The sequence below is a fragment of the Spermophilus citellus genome (genome assembly GCF_964194105.1).
Source record: "Spermophilus citellus genome assembly, chromosome: 10".
NCBI classification, from domain to species: Eukaryota; Metazoa; Chordata; class Mammalia; order Rodentia; family Sciuridae; genus Spermophilus; species Spermophilus citellus.
Genome location: NC_138197.1, coordinates 60954070 through 60972541, shown reverse-complemented (window position 1 = coordinate 60972541; position 18472 = coordinate 60954070). Strand labels below are relative to the sequence as shown.

Below are 18472 nucleotides of genomic sequence, written 5' to 3'. Positions count from 1 at the left end.
TCTACTATTCCAACTGTGCTCTGCATCTTCATTTACCTGCCTGGATCCTGAATCTGTCTCCAGGGTCTGAGCCCCTGCAGGACACCCTTACAATTTCTCATTTCAAAAAAATACTATATCTATATATAAATATGAATTTTGCCTGCATCTGTAGTTGCTTAAGTATCTCCTAAATAGATATTATAATTAAGTTCTCAAATAATGGGAAGTTGTTACAAATTTCAGTATTTGACAGGATTTTTTTTTAAATTAGTAACTTAATTAATTATTCAGAATAATGGGTTTCTTCCTGGCATATTCATATATGCATATAACATATTTGATCATTTCTGTATTCCCCCACCATCCTCTCTTCCCAACTCTTTTTCCCTCCCCCGGTAAAAGGCTTTTTAGAAAAAGATTGTGCTCCTTAAGATTGTGTGTATGCAATCCTTCTGCTAGAAAGCTTATCTCACTATGAAGATTGTTGTTGCTGCCTATTTATCCTAAGTCTATGATTAAATATTAGTCGTTTTTGCTGCCTTATTTGTGTATTTTTTATGTATGTATTTATTGATCTTCTTCCCAGATCCCCCACTTTCTGGCCAGTCTCTATTTTTCCATAGTATTTCTAATAGAGCATTTGTCACATTGTGTGGTATTTTCATTAAAAAAAAATGGTAGCAACACCCTTTTGGGTGTTCAAATGGACAAAATGCAGTGAGGCCAAGCCAGAATAACACATATAAGGTACACCGTACACTTTAGTTTTCTAGCTGCCAGATGCTGTAGGATAGTGGATTCTCATGGAGGCCAAGTAGCAGCCCCAGGACCCAGACCCTGGTACACCTTCCTTCTCCCTACTCTTTGTCTTAGGCTAAGACTCCTTTAAACAGAAACTTTTCATGTAAAACTGGGAATCAGGGGAGGCACTCAGGGAAAACCACCTTGTCCCTGTCTCTGCTCACCCATTCAGAGGATACAGACAGCATGCTTTTGGTTCAGGTGCCTGCCTGCCTCTTGAAAGACAAGGTGCTAGGAATACTCCAAATGCCTAGAAAAATTAGAAGGAATTGAGTATGATCTTATATAATTGTAAGCAGCCAGATTCTGAATTTTGGGGGGGGGGGGAATGGTACTCTGAGTGGGAACTGGTAAGAATGGAGAATGAGGGCTTCAAGTTTTGCTGAGTTAGCATGGTTTAAAATTTTACTGTACTGCCTACTTCTAAGTCTCCAAGAAAAACATCCCATTTTTAAGTCGGGCATTAAGTTATCTAAGGTGATGAATGACATAAAGAAGCTTAGTGCCGAAAGTTTGGAACTTCATCTCCCTTTAATATCTGAATATTTATATGTTCACTTTTAATTTAGTCAAGTTCAGAATATTTATTGTTATTTCTGCTGTCATACCAATATATTTTCTGTCCTGATGAAAAATAAGTTACATTTTAGGTAAAACAGTTTACACACAATCAGTAGAGTGCTGGCCAGAATCAGATTCAGAGAAGCTTTCTTTTTCATTTCAAACTTATACAGAAAAAAAAATCTGTTAAAATACTTATGTTTTGATAATAATTAACAGCTTATATTAGGGTTTAATCAGGAAAAACTAAAAATGACTATTTTTTAATCTACATCAGTTTTTCTAAAGTTTTATTTTTCTTTTAATATTTTAGTGTGAACAATTTTACTAACAGAAATTTTTTTCTAAGAACTTGAAAATAGAATATATTGTGCCCTTCAGAACTTTATCCAGGGATCATGTCAACTATTTTCTTATATAAAATTGAATTTAAATATCCCATAAATTCTCAAGAAAAAATTTTGACACCTTCCTAGAGTGCCATTAATCCACACACAGACTAATACAAAGTTTTATATGAGATGGGTAACAGATCAATATATGAAAATAAAACACCGTCACGAGGTCTTAAAACTCATAAACATGTTTTAAAAATGTTTATTGTTCCATTTAAATACAATGTTCATTTACACATTTTTCTATAACTGTCTTTGGTTAAAAAAAAAAGTTGAATTTACATACAAAGTTACAATGAGAGAATGTCACCGGAATAAAAAGTTCCAATCATGTATGCATTTTTTAATATTTATTTTTTAGTTGTAGTTGGACACAATAACTTTATTTCACTTATTTATTTTTATGTGATGTTGAGGATCAAACCCAGGGTCTCGCCGCACATTCGAGGAGATCCCTCTACCGATGAGCCACAACCCCAGCTCCTCATGTATGCACTTTTTTTGTGCTTAATTACATAATAAATTAAAACATGGGTCATTTTGAAAAGTGGAGAATGTTTCAGGGTTAAGAGTTTGATTATCCTTCATTGAAAGAAATTTTAAGTCTGTACATAATAAAAATGCAAGTCAGTTCTGGGAATATCAAATAGGCTTGTTATGCTATCATGGAGAATTCTTTAAAATGAAGAATACTGGGCAGGGCCAATGGATTTACCAAAAGTGATTTTCCTGGAGTAGAAAGATAACCACATATTTACATGTGTTCTTGGCAGTGATGTTCCTACTCTGAGAAGACATTTATAACGAGTTAGGTCTAATATAGAAGACTAGATTAGCAGTGTTTTTACCCATTGTAGCTGAAGTTTTTCTTTAGCATACTGAATAGTGAGCGACACATTTGTCCCCATGGTCTTTGTGGATGTTGTAGAATTCTATGATTTTCAAAAGAGAGTTTCTGTCTAAATGATGTAGGGTGTGCAGGGTCACACATTTAGGAGAGTATGAGTAGAAGCATTAGAGAAAAGTAAATTAGGAAATAAATAGCAATGGGTTGGCTTACCACTGAAAATCAAAACAAAATTACAAAAATATCTCTAGAAGAACTAAATAGTGTATTTACACCAATAATACAAGTTTCAGGATGCCCACATTCAAAGATAGAGTTGAAAAATAGAAAAAGGATAACTATGTCCTTCCTGTATCTGAGGATTTGATGTGTCATGTTTTAGAGGATATGTTTATTTTAGAGGAAACTGTGAGATGCATGGCTTGCATCAGCAACAGAGAGCCTTATTAGTGAAAATTCAATGGACTGTTTATAAGTGTATGTTAGTGCATTTAAAAACAGTTCAATAAATAACATATTATATGGGAAACTACCCAAAATATCTTCATTTCACCTTGGGTAATTTCTAGAAAGCAAGCAACTATTGTGTCTTTTTTTTTTTTTTTTGGTAGTGAGGACTGAACCCCGCAGTAGTTTTCCACTGAGCTACTTCCCCAGTCCTCTTATTTCTATTTTTTGAAACAGTGTATTGCCCCATAGCTGAGGTTAAAGAGGAACTTGTGATCTTTCTGCCTCAGTCTCCTGAGTCACCAAGATTAGAGATTAGAGATGAGAGGTATGCACCACCATGCCCGGCTAACAACAATCCTGTCTTAAGCACAGAATTTAAAATAAAATTTACCTTCAGCATGGATAATGAAACAAAAATGATCAGATTGTAAATTTTTGTATGAGTACTACAAGTATTTTGTACTTATTAATTAATCCCCCAGATTAATTAGGGCATACAGGAAATATAACACTGTATTTTAAATAGTTCCTTAGAACATATTTTCACTGGTAATTATTTTTACATATATTTAAATTAAAAATAAAACATAAAAACATTTATTCATATACACGAGTTGTTTCAAAGGATAGAAGTATTCCTTTTAACATAAATATTTTTTTTTACATTTTTTTATTTTTTATTTATTTATTTATTTTTTGATTGTTGGTCGTTCAAAACATTACATAGTTCTTAATATATCATATTTCACAGTTTGATTCAAGTGGGTTATGAACTCCCATTTTTACCCCGTATACAGATTGTTGTATCACATCAGTTACACTTCCATTGATTTACATATTGCCATTCTAGTGACTGATGTATTCTGCTGTCTATCCTATTCTCTACTATCCCCCTTCCCCTCCCCTCCCCTCCCCTTTTCTCTCTCTACCCCCTCTACTGTAAATCATTTCTTCCACTTGTATTATTTTTTTCTTACCCCTCCTTTCCTCTTATATGTAATTTTGTATAACCCTGAGGATCACCTTCCATTTCCATGTGATTTCCCTTCTCACTCCCTATCCCTCCCACCTCTCATCCCTGTTTAATGTTACTCTTCTTCTCAAGCTCTTCGTCCCTAACCTGTCCTTGGTTACTCCCCTTATATCAAAGCAGTCATTTGGCATTTGTTTTTTAAGGATTGGCTAGCTTCACTTAGCATAATCTGCTCTAATGCCATCCATTTCCCTCCAAATTCTATGATTTTGTCATTTTTTTAAGCAGAGTAATACTCCATTGTGTATAAATGCCACATTTTTTTTTATCCATTCATCTATTGAAGGGCATCTAGGTTGGTTCCACAATCTTGCTATCGTGAATTGTGCTGCTATGAACATCGATGTAGCAGTGTCCCTGTAGCATGCTCTTATTAGGTCTTTAGGGAATAGACCGAGAAGGGGAATAGCTGGGTCAAATGGTGGTTCCATTCCCAGCTTTCCAAGAAATCTCCATACTGCTTTCCAAATTGGCTGCACCAATTTGCAGTCCCACCAACAAAGAACAAGTGTACCCTTTTCCCCGCATCCTCTCCAGCACTTGTTGTTGTTGGACTTCATAATGGCTGCCAATCTTACTGGAGTGAGATGGTATCTTAGGGTGGTTTTTAACATAAATATTTTAAAGAGATATTTACAAGAGATAATTTTCCTATCTAAAGACAAAGACTTCTGATGTCTTATTCAACAGATGTTCTTTTCATTTTTTCTGCTAATTCTTTTCTCACTTCAATGTGTTTTTCTAAATTTTGCACTTCATGTGGAAGATTGATGTCCCAAACAGACAAGCAAGATTGTATCTCTATAAAAGGAAAAAAATAAAATCATGCTTCAAACATCCATTATAAAATATTTTTTATTTTGTTAATTTATATTTCATTATATATAAGTACTAAATTATTGCCATTCATAAACAATATTCTTATAAAATGTTAATAATACCTTATAGACACTAACTACCAAATTTCAAGAAGCACATAGACACTTTATAGCCAATCATTTCATTTACTGAAACAGAGCTTTTTCCAACATTATTCAACATTAGGCCTCATCTGGACATAGGTAAGTTATAAGCAAAAAATATTCACATTTAGTTTAAATTTGAAGTAGTTCTCATTTTATAGTGACTGTTCTTTTTCCCTCATCTGAAAAAATAAATATTTAAGATTCCTAAATCATTGAAACTTAATATTGAAATTTGCCTAAATTATTTACACTGTAAAGAAACTATCAATTAAAATTGCTAAAAGTATATGTAATATCTACTTTAAATTTATAAAACACAATATCTTTTCCTCATTCACATCATTGCACTCTTTGGACTACAGCATCCTATTAAATATTACCTTTTTGTTGTTGTATGCCTTCGGTAGTTTTCCGTTTGTACCCCAAAACCAGCATGACATTTTTAAGGCTTCCTTTAAAAAAACAAAATTCAGAAGTTTTCTATCAATACAATAAATTAAACTATATCAAAAAACAGTAAAGTTGCAATTCTTAATTATGTGAATCTGAGAAAGCAGCTAAAGATTTCTATAAAATAGGGTTAATTTGGTGGTTTCTCCTCAGACCCTTCTCCTGTCCACTCTGTGGGTCTGATGAGTTCCACCCGGGAGTGATATCTCAATAAAGCCTCATTCGTCGGCCCTTTAAAAAAAATAGTTTTAATTTTATATATTACTTCTTCCAAAATTATACTATTAAATGGATAATATGTATAAAAGTGTTTTTGATACTACAAGGAACAAATATGAAGCATGGGGATAGAGAGTTGGATAGATGCATAACTGACCCTCTATCACAATATCATATTATCAAGTCATTCACTAATTAATCTGAAAAATGTTCATCAGAAGTCTTGTATGTACTGGGCTATAGGCTAGGTCCTGGTAGTAAAGAGATGTCCAAGAAAACACAGACCCAACTCACATGCAAGGTTATATTCTGGTGAAGATATTGACATTAGTTGGGGAAAAAATCATGACTGATGAATGCTATGTAAGAGAGGTACAGTGAAGCCACATCATTGTGCACCTTGTAGTCTATGTTTAAATTTATTTTTATTTTAAAATAAATAATAATCTACTGAAATGTCAATATTATTTCAATTATGAACAACCATGTGGGTTCCAGAGTACATACAAACTAAATTAAATAAAACAATATTGATCAAATAAGACAGGGAGATAACCCACTGAGATCTACTACTCTGCTTGTGTGGACCCATCCTGGTAGTTAACAATCACCAAGAGCATCTAATCTACTTCTGTGCAACCCTGATGATCTATAAATGACAAACAGGTGAGGGTACAGGAGAAACACCTTTCTTAAGATATTATTGCAAAAGGAATCTATTTTCTTCACCATGGTCAAACATTGTATTGCTGACATATTAAACTTACATAAACTCTACTTTTGCAGAACTAAACCCTACACTGTTATTTTGTGATCAACTTTGTATATAAGATATTATAGCTTTCTGAATTAAATAATTAATCAAAGGAAGACATTGAAATACATTTTATGTGAAAAATACATTTCACATAAGAGCCAAAATAGACATAAAAGGTTGAACAAAACTTATCATGATTTGTCAATATTTGTAGATTGTGGAGTTCAGCATATATTGCTACAAGAATTTTTTTATAGAATGAACAACCAAATGGTATTCTTTACCAAGGGTGGGTAGCTTGGACTATGACCAAAATAAACATTTGCTTTAACTTCTTGAATGAAATAGCAAAACATACTCAATGCTATGTATTTCCCATTTTTGCCTTTAGGTAATAAGGAAAAAAGCAAGTAACACCCAAATCAAGGGGCTAGGATAGTGGTTCAGTGGTGGAGCACTTGTCTAGCATGTGTGGGGCACTGGGTTCAATTCTCAGCACTACATAAAAATAAAATAAAGGTCCACCCACAACTAAAAGGAAAAAGAAAACTTAAAAAAAAAAAAAACACCCAAGCTGAATGTTCAATCTCGGTCATCTGCTTCTCTTGGGGGACTAAGAGCAGCTTTTTCCTCCATATTTTAAAGGGCCTTATTTAAAATGTATACCAGTCCTGATTCATTATGTGAAATTTGAAGGAACTCCAAACAGAGCTGGAAAGTGAAAACTTAAATTTTAAAATAAAGGCATATTTTTATAATCTTCAAGGACATGAAAAAGAAACTTGCCTAACTGTGCCGCCATCATGACTCTAACAGAATCACAGAAGTTGTTAATTATGCGTATAACTCGCCGAGTCGAAAGATCAAGGAGTAAAATATGGCCTCCTCCAGTTCCTATCCAGAGAGCAGTGTTCTTCTGAAGGCAAAGAGTTTTCACTCTCCCGGAATACGACATTTTGTGCTTTGATTCCTTGTTTATTTTTACCATTATCTCCCTAGGAATCATAAAGAAAGTATGCATTAATAATTTCATCAGCAATTAGGGGATAAAAGAGATTTGTCTCTCTATATATGTACATATAATAACTTTTCAAATTATGAATATATAACAATTCAGTCAACCCTTGGTATCAAGGGGGATTGGTTCTAGGAACCTTCCCCACTCACTGCAGCTACCAAAATCATGGTAGCTTATGTAAAATGATATAGTATCAAGTTCCTTATGTAAAATGATATAGTATTTGCATATTACTTTCTCTCCTATATAATTGAATCATCTCTAAATCACTTATAATACCTAACAAAATGTAAATGCTGTATAATAGTTGTTATGCTGTATTGTTTAAGGGATCATGGCAATAAAATGTTCAGTACATTTACTAGCTTTTTTAAGGGAAAAGTTTTATATTTTGGGAACCAGCTTTATTCATTTATATATATATATATATATATATATATATATATATATATATATATATATATATATATATATATATTTGTAAGTCTAAGATACAATAAAATTTATGGGGAATAAAGAAAGCTAGACTGGATATTGGAAAGCTTGGCCTATAGTCAAAAGTATGACACTAACTTGCTTCAGACCTTCAGCCATTAAAAAAAGAATCTAGTCAATAATTTCTTTGTAAAATGTGAGGAAATTAAATTACATTGTCTCTAAGATCTCAGCCAGCTATAAAAACACATTATCTGACTAATAATTTGTGATATCATTTCTACCCAACTCAAAAATAATCAGGCAGTCAAGAAGAAAATGTTTAAAAATTCTGATTCTTAGCTGAAAAAAAAAAGAAGAAAATGTTGTGCACAAATAACATCGTATCCTCCCTCACCGTTCACAATTTGTTTTTGTGTATAATTAAAGAAATAATATTTTTTAAAAAAATGTTCAGTACAGATGCAACCATAATAGGTCTAACTTTCTGGTCCTAGGTGGGTTCAATCTGTGCACACAAAACCCAAGGATATGGAGGTCTGACTTTATACATTATGAGGGCTTTGTCTCTCACATGTTGAATTAGATCGCCATGTCTGTTTGTCAGGGTCTTGATCCTCCCTCTTTGCTTAGTGCACTGATCAGGTCATTTTTTGACCTTTTTCTTTATATTACAGAATCTTTGGGAAAGTAGTGTTAATTATATATAGTAACATCTGACTCTGTGACAAATCTAGACATATACCCAGTAGTCTAGAATCCAGTATGGCCACTTTTAAAAATGACTGTTTCACTAGAGAATATTCTTAGTAATACCATATAGTATGTTCCTATTCTTTTATTTTCCCAAAATGAAATGTACAGGATATCAAAAGATGGTGCTGACAACCATTAACAATTTTGTTTCTGCATTTTCAAAAATTTTCTATTTACAGGGGAAAAGAAAGAAAAATAAGCAGAGCTCCCTCCTTTGTGCAGTCTGAAGCGTAGAGACAGTTCTGGCAAGCAGAAAATAACCACAGAACTTACTTTAAAAAGTGTACACAGTCTATGAGTTCACAGAGCTTTTCAGTTTTCTTATCCCACACTTCCACAACAGGGCTATTTTTCTTAGCAATATAGAGAGCTGTCTCTACTGCCACGGCTATGATATTGGAGTCACTGAAAGCTGCATAAGAAAACCTAGGGAAGGAAAAAAGAATGTCAAAAAAGTCATGATACCACCTTATGGTTGTTCCTAAGGCATGTAAATTTAACACTATTTTGGAAATAAGCTAGACTATTGCCCATGTTCTCCTGTAACCATCCTAAATTGAATATGAAACTTACTTTGCTACTTTACTTACTTTTGGTTACTTTATATTGGTTTCTCTTGATAAAAATAAAGACTATAGTTAATGTTTATTCCTGGTTTTAGTTTTAATTTCAGTTCTACCTGGTTCTTTATAGAATTATGTGTTGCATTTTAAAAGAAATATGACATTTGTAACTTTTAGATGTTGCAACTAAATCACTGTGGTAATGAATGTTTGGAAAATTAAAAGCTAGCCATCTACACCTAGAGTTATAAAGCATAAGATGTTGAAATAAGTTTAGTGGCGTATCTTCAAGGGCTAAAAGGAAAGGTATTCTTGCAGAAACATAAGTTAATCAAGTTACAAGAAAAAGATCACCATTGTCCAAGCATAAATGGAAAGTAAATTGTTTATCATTTACCCCCTTTTAAAATGAAGGAAAAATACCAGCATTTTAAAATAACTCTCAGCCACCCTAAGACATGTGGCATTGTGTGTATTTCACAAACAGATTGGCGATCCTAAGCCTTATCTGCATGTCAAGCTCCTAGTCAGCCTTTGAGGCTTAATCTAAATGTCAGCTCCTCTGGAATTCCTCACTGACCTATCAAAATAGAGCAACCATTCCTTCTCCCCACTGTTGTAGCTGTATTTTTATAGTCCTTATTAAACATAATAACGTTTTAGCTGAGCATGGTGGAGCACACCTGTAATTCCAGCTACTCAGGAGGCTGAGGCCAGAGGATCATGAATTGGAATCCAGCCTAGACACCTTAGCAGTACCCTATCTCCAAATAAAAATAGGAAAATAAATAAATAAACAAACAAACAAATAAATAAATAAAGTATTTATTTATTAGTGTCTCCCTCACACTACATGGTAATTTCTTAAGGACAAGCATGTGTTTTCTACATATTCACAATCTAATAAGGAGTTATTATGAGTAAGTACCTCTGATACACCAGGCAATTTAGTAATTGTTCTGACTGTATAGCAGACAGAGGATGGACTGATGAAGAACAAACTAATAGAACAGAATGAATTAGCAGAAAAAAGTAAAAATAGTTAAAATTGCAATTGAATCACAAAGATAATATGAAAATACCATAGGGATATGACAATAATTAATATATCCTAGTGTGTAACTATTATTTTCTTCACTTTTTTTTTATTCTGCCAAGGGAGATAAATATATTTTGCCAGAAAGCCACTACATTTTAAGTAATTTCTTTTGAGGTGCTAGCTATCTTAACATAAGATAGTTCCAATTAGCACAAAGTTTTACACAGAATTTTAGAAAACACAAAATATTTGTGTGTTATCTTGTTTAATTCTTAAAATAAACTTGTATAATATGATAATCTCAATGTATATAATTATAGAAAGAAAAGCTTACAAATGCTAAAGAATTTTCTCATGGTCACATGACTATCATGTTGTAGATCAGGGACACAAAGCAAATCCTCTGGAGTCTCCTGGCTCCAAAGATAACTTCTTTAACTAACTACCATGCCTTTCATTCAGGGTTTGCTGATGGTGATAAGAAGATAAAGATGATGAGGCAACACAGGTTCATGAAATGACATCGCTTTAATGGGGAAGAGTCCAGGAAACAGAAGATGCATTTTTAGAAAAAAAGCAATAGTTTCAAGTGTTTACAGGTGTTTATGGTACTGGTTCATAATTTCTTTTGAGAGATTATTATCTTTGAAAGACTGATATTTGTGGATATCCTCTAATGAAGCATCTATTCTCCAAATCATATGGAATTTTAAGGGGATGATTGATACCAATGATGCCATAAAATGCTCCATGAAAAGAAGCAATTGCAGGCCTTTCCTTTAAGGGTTATCAGACTTGTAGAGTTGGGTTAAAAATGTAAATGAAATAATGGGAATGCAAGTATCCAAACAGTTACCACATACGAGTTATCAGATTTGAGAACAGACAACTAAAATCCTCATCCACCAGGTTTTATAACACAGTGTATCTTAACCCTGACCGTGTCCAACCCAGAATCACCCGAAAACTGGAAAAGCAAAACAACACTGAAGAGTGGGCCCTATTTCCAGCTTAATTGGTCTGATGTCATTGTCTGCAGTAGTGCCCAGGCACAAGATAATTTTGACCTACCTTGTGGTTTCTAAGGCACAGTCAATGTTCAGAACCAGCCGGTCTGGTGGTATTAAGAAACTAATTTTTAATGCAATCATAAAAACGTGACAGCTGTTGTGGAAGGAAACAGCAGATGCAATGGAAGCACAAATCGAAGACAGGTAGGATCAGGAACAGCCACTTAGTGGAAGCAACATTTGGACTGAAATAGGCAGAGGTCATAACAGACAAAAGAGAAAACCGTACCCAAAGACTGGGGGACAAAAGGAGAAGACTGGCTTTGAGAAATGGGATAATTTCAGTTTGGCTAAAGCACAGAGGGCTAAGAAGTTCAATACATAATCTAGAGAGGTAATCAGGACTAAATCATGGTGGGCCTGGTAGGCTACTTGGGCTTCATCAAAGGACAATGGCATGCAACTGAAGAATTTTAATGAGAACTGGAGAGGAAGGTGCTCTTGTTGATGCATAGATGATGGATGATAGTCTGGCTCATGGTAGCAATGAGAAGTAAAAGGACTTGAGGGATATTTATAATTAAGAGAGTCAAGTGAATAATGGGGGAAAGTGATCAAAGTTTATTCCCAAATTTCAATCTGGGGCAACTAGAGGGATACTGGAAACTAGGATGGTCCCTGAAATAGGAATTTGTGACCCAAAGCTACTAACAATCATACTAATAGTTGACATTTGTTTAGAGCTTACCAAATGCTAACCATTATATTAAGCTCCTGACATTAATTTTCATATTTAATCTCTCAAACACCCCTTTGAAACAGAGTGTATTATGATCTTCAAGTAAGAGATAGCTCATAAAACCAATAAAGACCGAAGTCAATATTTAAACTTTAATTTATGCTCTTGCCCACTGCGATCCTACGATCCTACATCGCTTATCACCAAGGAAAATAATAAAAAGAAGCAAACAGATCAGGTTAAATTACAATTTAAAAATTGAAACAATAAATTGGAATGAGGTTCATATTTTATTTATTTCTTTTTTGAAACTGGTATCACTAGCTTGGCTATAATTTTGATAATCAATTATCAAACCTAGAAATGGCTTCAATCATACAAATCTGTTTTCTACAATTTATTCTTAATGAAATTACCCCAAACTGTGTATATATATATTATATTCATATATATTACATATGATATACGAATATATGTAATATATGTAATATATGTAATATATGTAATATTCGTATATCATATGAAACTCATGGATTTAGTACAATAGTGAGTTGACTGCCTTGTAATTCCATGTCTAATTTGAAATAGAGATAATAAAATTGTTAAAAATGTAATTGGAAGATACAGTAGGATAATGATGGGTTTATATATTATTCCAAAAGTGATTAAACAAGTTGAATTTTTAAAATGCATTTCTGCTTTCTGGAATTTTCTATGATGTGTATTTATTTTTATAGTAGACAACTAAATTATGCATTTTTAAAATGTGTTCATTTTAGATTATCAATAATATTGATATGATTGTAAACCACAAAAATAGATGGTAGATTAGCTGCAGAGAAAGGAAACAACTTACAGTTGATTTGTCCTTGTCTCAATGAGTTTCTGAACAGTAAAATCATTAGAAAAAGAGAAAACCTTTGTGCCACATCCTCCCCACATGATGTTCTTTTCAGCTGAATTCACGGATTCACTCAAACACATCAGTGGAGTGCTGACATTTCCTATATTTAGTGTCTTCAAAGGAGCAGCTCCTTTACACTTTGACAAAAAGAGAAAACACATTCAGCATATTGAGTATCTATGGAATGGAACACAATAAAATTCTTGCTTTCTGAAACTACTTCCCATTTTAAAGGACTAGAGACATCAAAATAAAAATTCAGACATACTTTTCAAAGTATAAATAATATTCAGTATCTAAAACAGGACTCAATTAAAATATTATCCTTATAGCCAACTTCTTTACTTCATAAAAAAAATTATAATGAGGAACAACCTGGGGCTTATACTCCACCTCTGAGTCTCTCTTTAGATAGTAAGGTTTGGGTATGGAGGAGTATGAGTAGGTAGGAAGTTGAGTGAATAAGTGAATCCGTAGATGAGTTGATAGATAAAGGAAAAAATGCTTTAATGACTAAATTTTAAAAAATGAAGATCATAAAGTTAAATGATTTTTTCAGTTGTGAAGAAAAGTTCATGGCAAGACAAATATGTTCCCTCTCCCTCCCTCCCCTCATGTGTATGTGTGTGTGTGTGTGTGTGGGGGGGGGGTGCTTGGGACTGAACTGGGGCTTTATGCTAAGAACACTCTCTACTAAACTGTGCCCTCAGGGCACAAACCAGATTTAAAATTTGAATATTCGTTGTTTTATTTCACAATATATTTATAAGGAATTAGTTGCTTCGTTCATACCATTCCTAACATTTCAAATCCAGTCTCATCTATCATGTTATCCTATTCATTCATTAAAAAAAAGAAAATACAATCAGCAAGTGTTTCAGAGGATCTACTGTGTTCAAGACTTTATGAAGCAATAAAAAAATTAAAAAGCAGAACTTAATGATCCTTGTTCTCAAGGAGTTTATAATCACATAGTAGAGGAATGAGATACATAAAACAATGGATTTAAAATGAATTCGATGTAGAATGCATTGCACATTACCTTAACAGCCTTATCTTCAAAAATCACTAAATTGCCATCAGCAGTTCCCACCAAAAGAAAATTCTTTTGCTTGCTAAAAGGAAAAAAAAAATGCCAAAGTTATTCCAAAAAGAGCATTTATATTGACTAAGATGTCCTTAAAGTTCTCCCCAGCTTGACTGAACTTTAGGCAGGTTTCTTGCTGACTAAAGTCTCCTGCCCTCCATTTTCTTGGAGCTTTTATTTAGAAAACTTGCAATTATAAATTCTTTCTCAGCCCCTTTGAGATGTAAATCTTTCCCCAGCCTCTTGCCAGTTTTATAATACAGGAAAGTCTTTCCCAAGGACCTAGAAGCCATCCCTTTACAATTGAATCAACAAAAGAAAGCCTCCCCTTATATCAAAGAAGACATTTGACATTTGTTTTTTAAGGATTGGCTAGCTTCACTTAGCATAATCTGCTCTAATGAAATCAATGGAAATGTAACTGATGTGACACAGCAATCTGTATAGGGGGTAAAAATGGGAGTTCATAACCCACTTGAATCAATCTGTGAAATATGGTATATTAAGAACTATGTAATGTTTTGAACAACCAACAATAAAATAAAAAAAAAAAAAAAAAAAGAAAGCCTCCCTATTTCCCAATCACTGTGGAAGAGCAGGGGACTACCTTCAATGAGAGCACATTAGCCAAAGCAGATGGCTATTGTTAATGTGTTAACAAGATCCTCCAACACTTTTCTACAACTGTAGCTCACCTTAAAACTCTCCCACTTTTGTTTCACTGGTGTTGGGTTCAATCTCTCTCCTATCATGATTGCCTTGAATCAAGTCTACCTTGCTTATTTAACCATCAGTGACATTTTTCTTTAAAAATGTCCAAATAGTTTCAGCTTCAAAACTGCCAGTGAAGTTTTTATTTCAGGTACCGAAAACTTTTGTTTCACATTCTTCTGATACTTCAAGTAATGACTTAAACCAGAGAAGTATATGGGTCTTAATCTTAATGGCCCCTGGAAATTGTCTTGTCCAAATATTATAGTAGTCAACCTATGACTCATACCTGAAATTTTGCCATTTAGATAAATTTCTTTGGGATAAGATCCCTATAATTGATAAGGGTTTAGTCACTTTTACCTATTAATAACTTATTAATTTCTTATATTCTTTTCCAATTTTGTGGTTATATTACCGATATGTTTAAGCCTGGTACATAATAGGCTGGCAATATACATATGTATATGCATGTATTCAAAGAAAGAATGAATAAAATTCGTCTTCCAAGAGGCCCTACCAAGGAATGTTGACATGAGGAGAAGTAGAGATAGGGTCACAGCTGAGGTAATAGCCTAAAGAAACAGTTGGCTAATTTTATGACCCTGCACATAGAAAAATAGTAACTTCCATTGTGGCCCAATCCTCTTGAGTAGATGCAAACCAATGAAAATAGGCTAAAATTTAGGAATCTTTGGCATTATGGTAAAAATTTTGCATAAAATTAAATCATCTAAGTGGTATATAATTTTCATTCAACTAAATCCACAATCCTACATACCTTTGCTTAGAAAAGGAATTGCAATACAAACAGGTAATGGCATCAGTCATCTTTTCAAGGGTGTGTCTCTTACTTCCATCTTCAGTATTGATGACCAGGAGAGTACCAGACTGTGTCCCACACACAATCCAACTTTGCTTTTCGGCAGGAAGATGCACCAAGGCCAAGCACAGTATAGTACTATCAGCTACTTCCTGTTAACAGAAAATAATACTCTCTACAGGACTTGGCTCAATAACAAGAACTTGTATAGGACAAAAAAATGCTTCACCAACATACTTAACTTCTTTATCTTTGTGCATTTACTTTTAAAAACGATGCCAATTTTATTCAATTTTGGACAATATTTGAGTTAACTGGCAAACAATTTATGCCTACCTAGAATGCATCTGAAACCAAAATTCCAAATTATTTTTCAGTCTCAATTATCATTCCAACAAGACCATATGAGAGAATTGTTGAATCTTAAGCACAATTTTAGGGACAATATTTATTTTGAGGCAAAAATCAAAATATTAGGTTATTTTTTAAGCCTAAAATTTTACCTATTAATAAGTTTTATCAACAACTTTTTAACTTCTGTGAATTGTGGCTGTCATCTGCGCAGACCTGCTCTCTTCACCACAGAATGCCAGCAGCTAATGGGCACAGGGTACGGGTTCTACCACCCTCACCTCTGGGCAGATGGTAGCAGACAACTAACTGACATATGAGAATAAAACGCTGGCCCTCTTGCTGGGTGGCAGGAATTCTGTTGTGCTATTCACATTCCAGATATTCTTATGAGTAGAGGCTGAGGCTCAGTTTCCTCAGAAACCACAGTTGTGCTGAGCTTCTGCCTCAATCCCTTCTGGCTTCCTCTACTTCTTTCCAAACTTCTCACTCCCTAAATCACATGCACTAGATTACCTGTCTCAGACCCAAAACACATATATACTTTGGTTTTAAAACACACCAGACTAATTTCATGCAAATTCCTATGTTCTAAGAGAAAGTTAATTTAATAATACTCCTACATTGGCTCTTATCTAATTTCTTTTTTTTTAAATTTTTTATTTATTTTTTATTGTTGGTTGTTCAAAACATTACATAGTTCTTAATATACCATATTTCACAGTTATCTAATTTCTTTCAAAGTAATTTTAATTGGTATATGCTTTAAAATATATTAAAGTAAGTGGTCTAAAAGACTTATGATTTAAAGAGTATTCAGATTTACCTCAGAAGTGAGTCCTTCAGTGTTTAAGTCAAGAAACAAGAGCTGACCTTTGTCAGTGTGCCCACAACCGAACCAAACTCGTGCATTCTTGCTGTTAGGATTTGTAGCAACCATGCATTCAACAATAAGGTTTTTGGGTATTAAAATGTGTCTCATCAGACAGATTAAGTCAGCTGAATTCAAAATGTCAAAGACCTGAGAAAGTTTTAAAATAACAAAACAACACACATATGAAGTTATTCCTCTTTAAAGATCGAATATAGAACTAAATGTCGTAGCCCTATCAAGCAAAACCTGAATTTGTTAAACTGTGATCTACTCAGATCATCAAGATTAATAATCCAAACTACAGATAAAATTACACTGAAACAAATAAACACTTTCAAACTATGCATATTTTGTATATTTGTATACTTGGTATTTCTTTTTAATTTGAAAAGAACGGTTTAAAAGTGTCAACTGACCAGAAGTTTAGCAATATAGAATTGAATGAAGAATAATTCTTTCAAAAATTCTGGTCAGTTGGCACTTTTGATCTGTTCTTTTCTTTTCAAATTTAAAAAAAAAAATACACATATACGCACACATACACACACACACACACACACACACACACACAAAAGAGGATATATCGTGCCCAGTATAAAACTATGTGTGTAGTCGTTTTTTAATTTTGTTGTTGTTGTAGATAGACACAATACATTTATTTATTTATTTATTTATTTATTTATTTATTTAGTGGTGCTGAGGATTGAACCCCGTGCCTCACACATGTCAGGAAAGCATTCTACCACTGAGCCATAACCTCAGCCCCATATGTGTCGTTTTTTCAATGTAGTTTTATCTTAAGTTTGGATTATTAATCCTGATGATCTGGATGAATCACGGTTTAACAAATCACAAATGACTTGAAATTTTATGTATAATTAAGCTAAGAATAGCCAAAACATACCTAGAGAAGAAAAATAAGTGAAGAGAAGAAATTAAATAAAGCTACAGGAAAAATAGGTAAGTTGACCAATGGAAGAAAATATGTGTATGGAGATGTCTATGTATTTTTGACAAATTCCAAAATATTCATGTCAGATCAGTGAGAAAGAAAGGAAGAGAAACTAATAAATGAAGCTGGAAAAACTGGTTTTCTATTTAGAAATAGGAAATTGGACCCAGATAAATATACCCATTCTACATGGATTAAGAAATTAAATGCCAAAAGCATAACTTTAAAAATATTTTTAAAAATCATAGGTAAATATTGTTGTGACTCTGGGTGAAAGGACTCAAAACAGGACTTGAAAAGTAATAACCATTAAAAAGATTGTCAAATTTATACATATTAAAATTAAGAATGTCTTCTGCTCATTATGGGATACTCTAAGGGACATTGAAAAAGGCAAGCCACACGAACTCAGGAAAAAAATTCAACATATATAATTTAAAAAGGATGAGTATACTGTATTTGAAGAATGTCCTTTTCTTACTGTGATTTGTAGGCAAATGGACAAAATAACAAAGAGTCATTCCACAGAATACACACACACACACACACACAGACATCTGGGGTGCTGTATATATTTTCTGTGTGTGCCAAGACAGTGGAGATTATAGGAGTCCCACCTTATAATTATTTTCAACTCTATGTTTGTGTCTGTGTTTATTTATGTGTTTGAGTACATATATTTGAAGATTTTTACATATTATGTTTATATATGTAAATATATATGTGTATATACATACATATATATATATA

General features: G+C 33.3%; 1 protein-coding gene across 5 annotated transcripts in view; it reads right to left on the bottom strand.

The window, feature by feature from the left end:
- Positions 1-1860: 1860 nt before the first annotated feature.
- The window catches only part of LRRK2 (leucine rich repeat kinase 2), a 136462-nt gene continuing 119850 nt past the window's right edge, over positions 1861-18472 (bottom strand). For 2 of the 5 annotated variants that reach the window (XR_014024010.1, XR_014024011.1), the window contains exons 44-52: positions 16723-16917; positions 15504-15697; positions 13967-14039; positions 12877-13061; positions 8943-9095; positions 7243-7455; positions 5415-5482; positions 4693-4870; positions 1861-3693 (exon numbers count right to left, since the gene is read on the bottom strand). Coding sequence is in view for 1 of the 5 variants with exons in the window: in XM_081309432.1 (XP_081165558.1) it covers positions 4749-4870; positions 5415-5482; positions 7243-7455; positions 8943-9095; positions 12877-13061; positions 13967-14039; positions 15504-15697; positions 16723-16917 (1203 nt within the window). In the remaining 4 variants the exon portion in view is untranslated. Of the gene's footprint in view, positions 3694-4680; positions 4871-5414; positions 5483-7242; positions 7456-8942; positions 9096-12876; positions 13062-13966; positions 14040-15503; positions 15698-16722; positions 16918-18472 lie in introns of those variants that run through there. The other 3 variants (XR_014024012.1, XR_014024013.1, XM_081309432.1) reach the window with 2 other exon arrangements.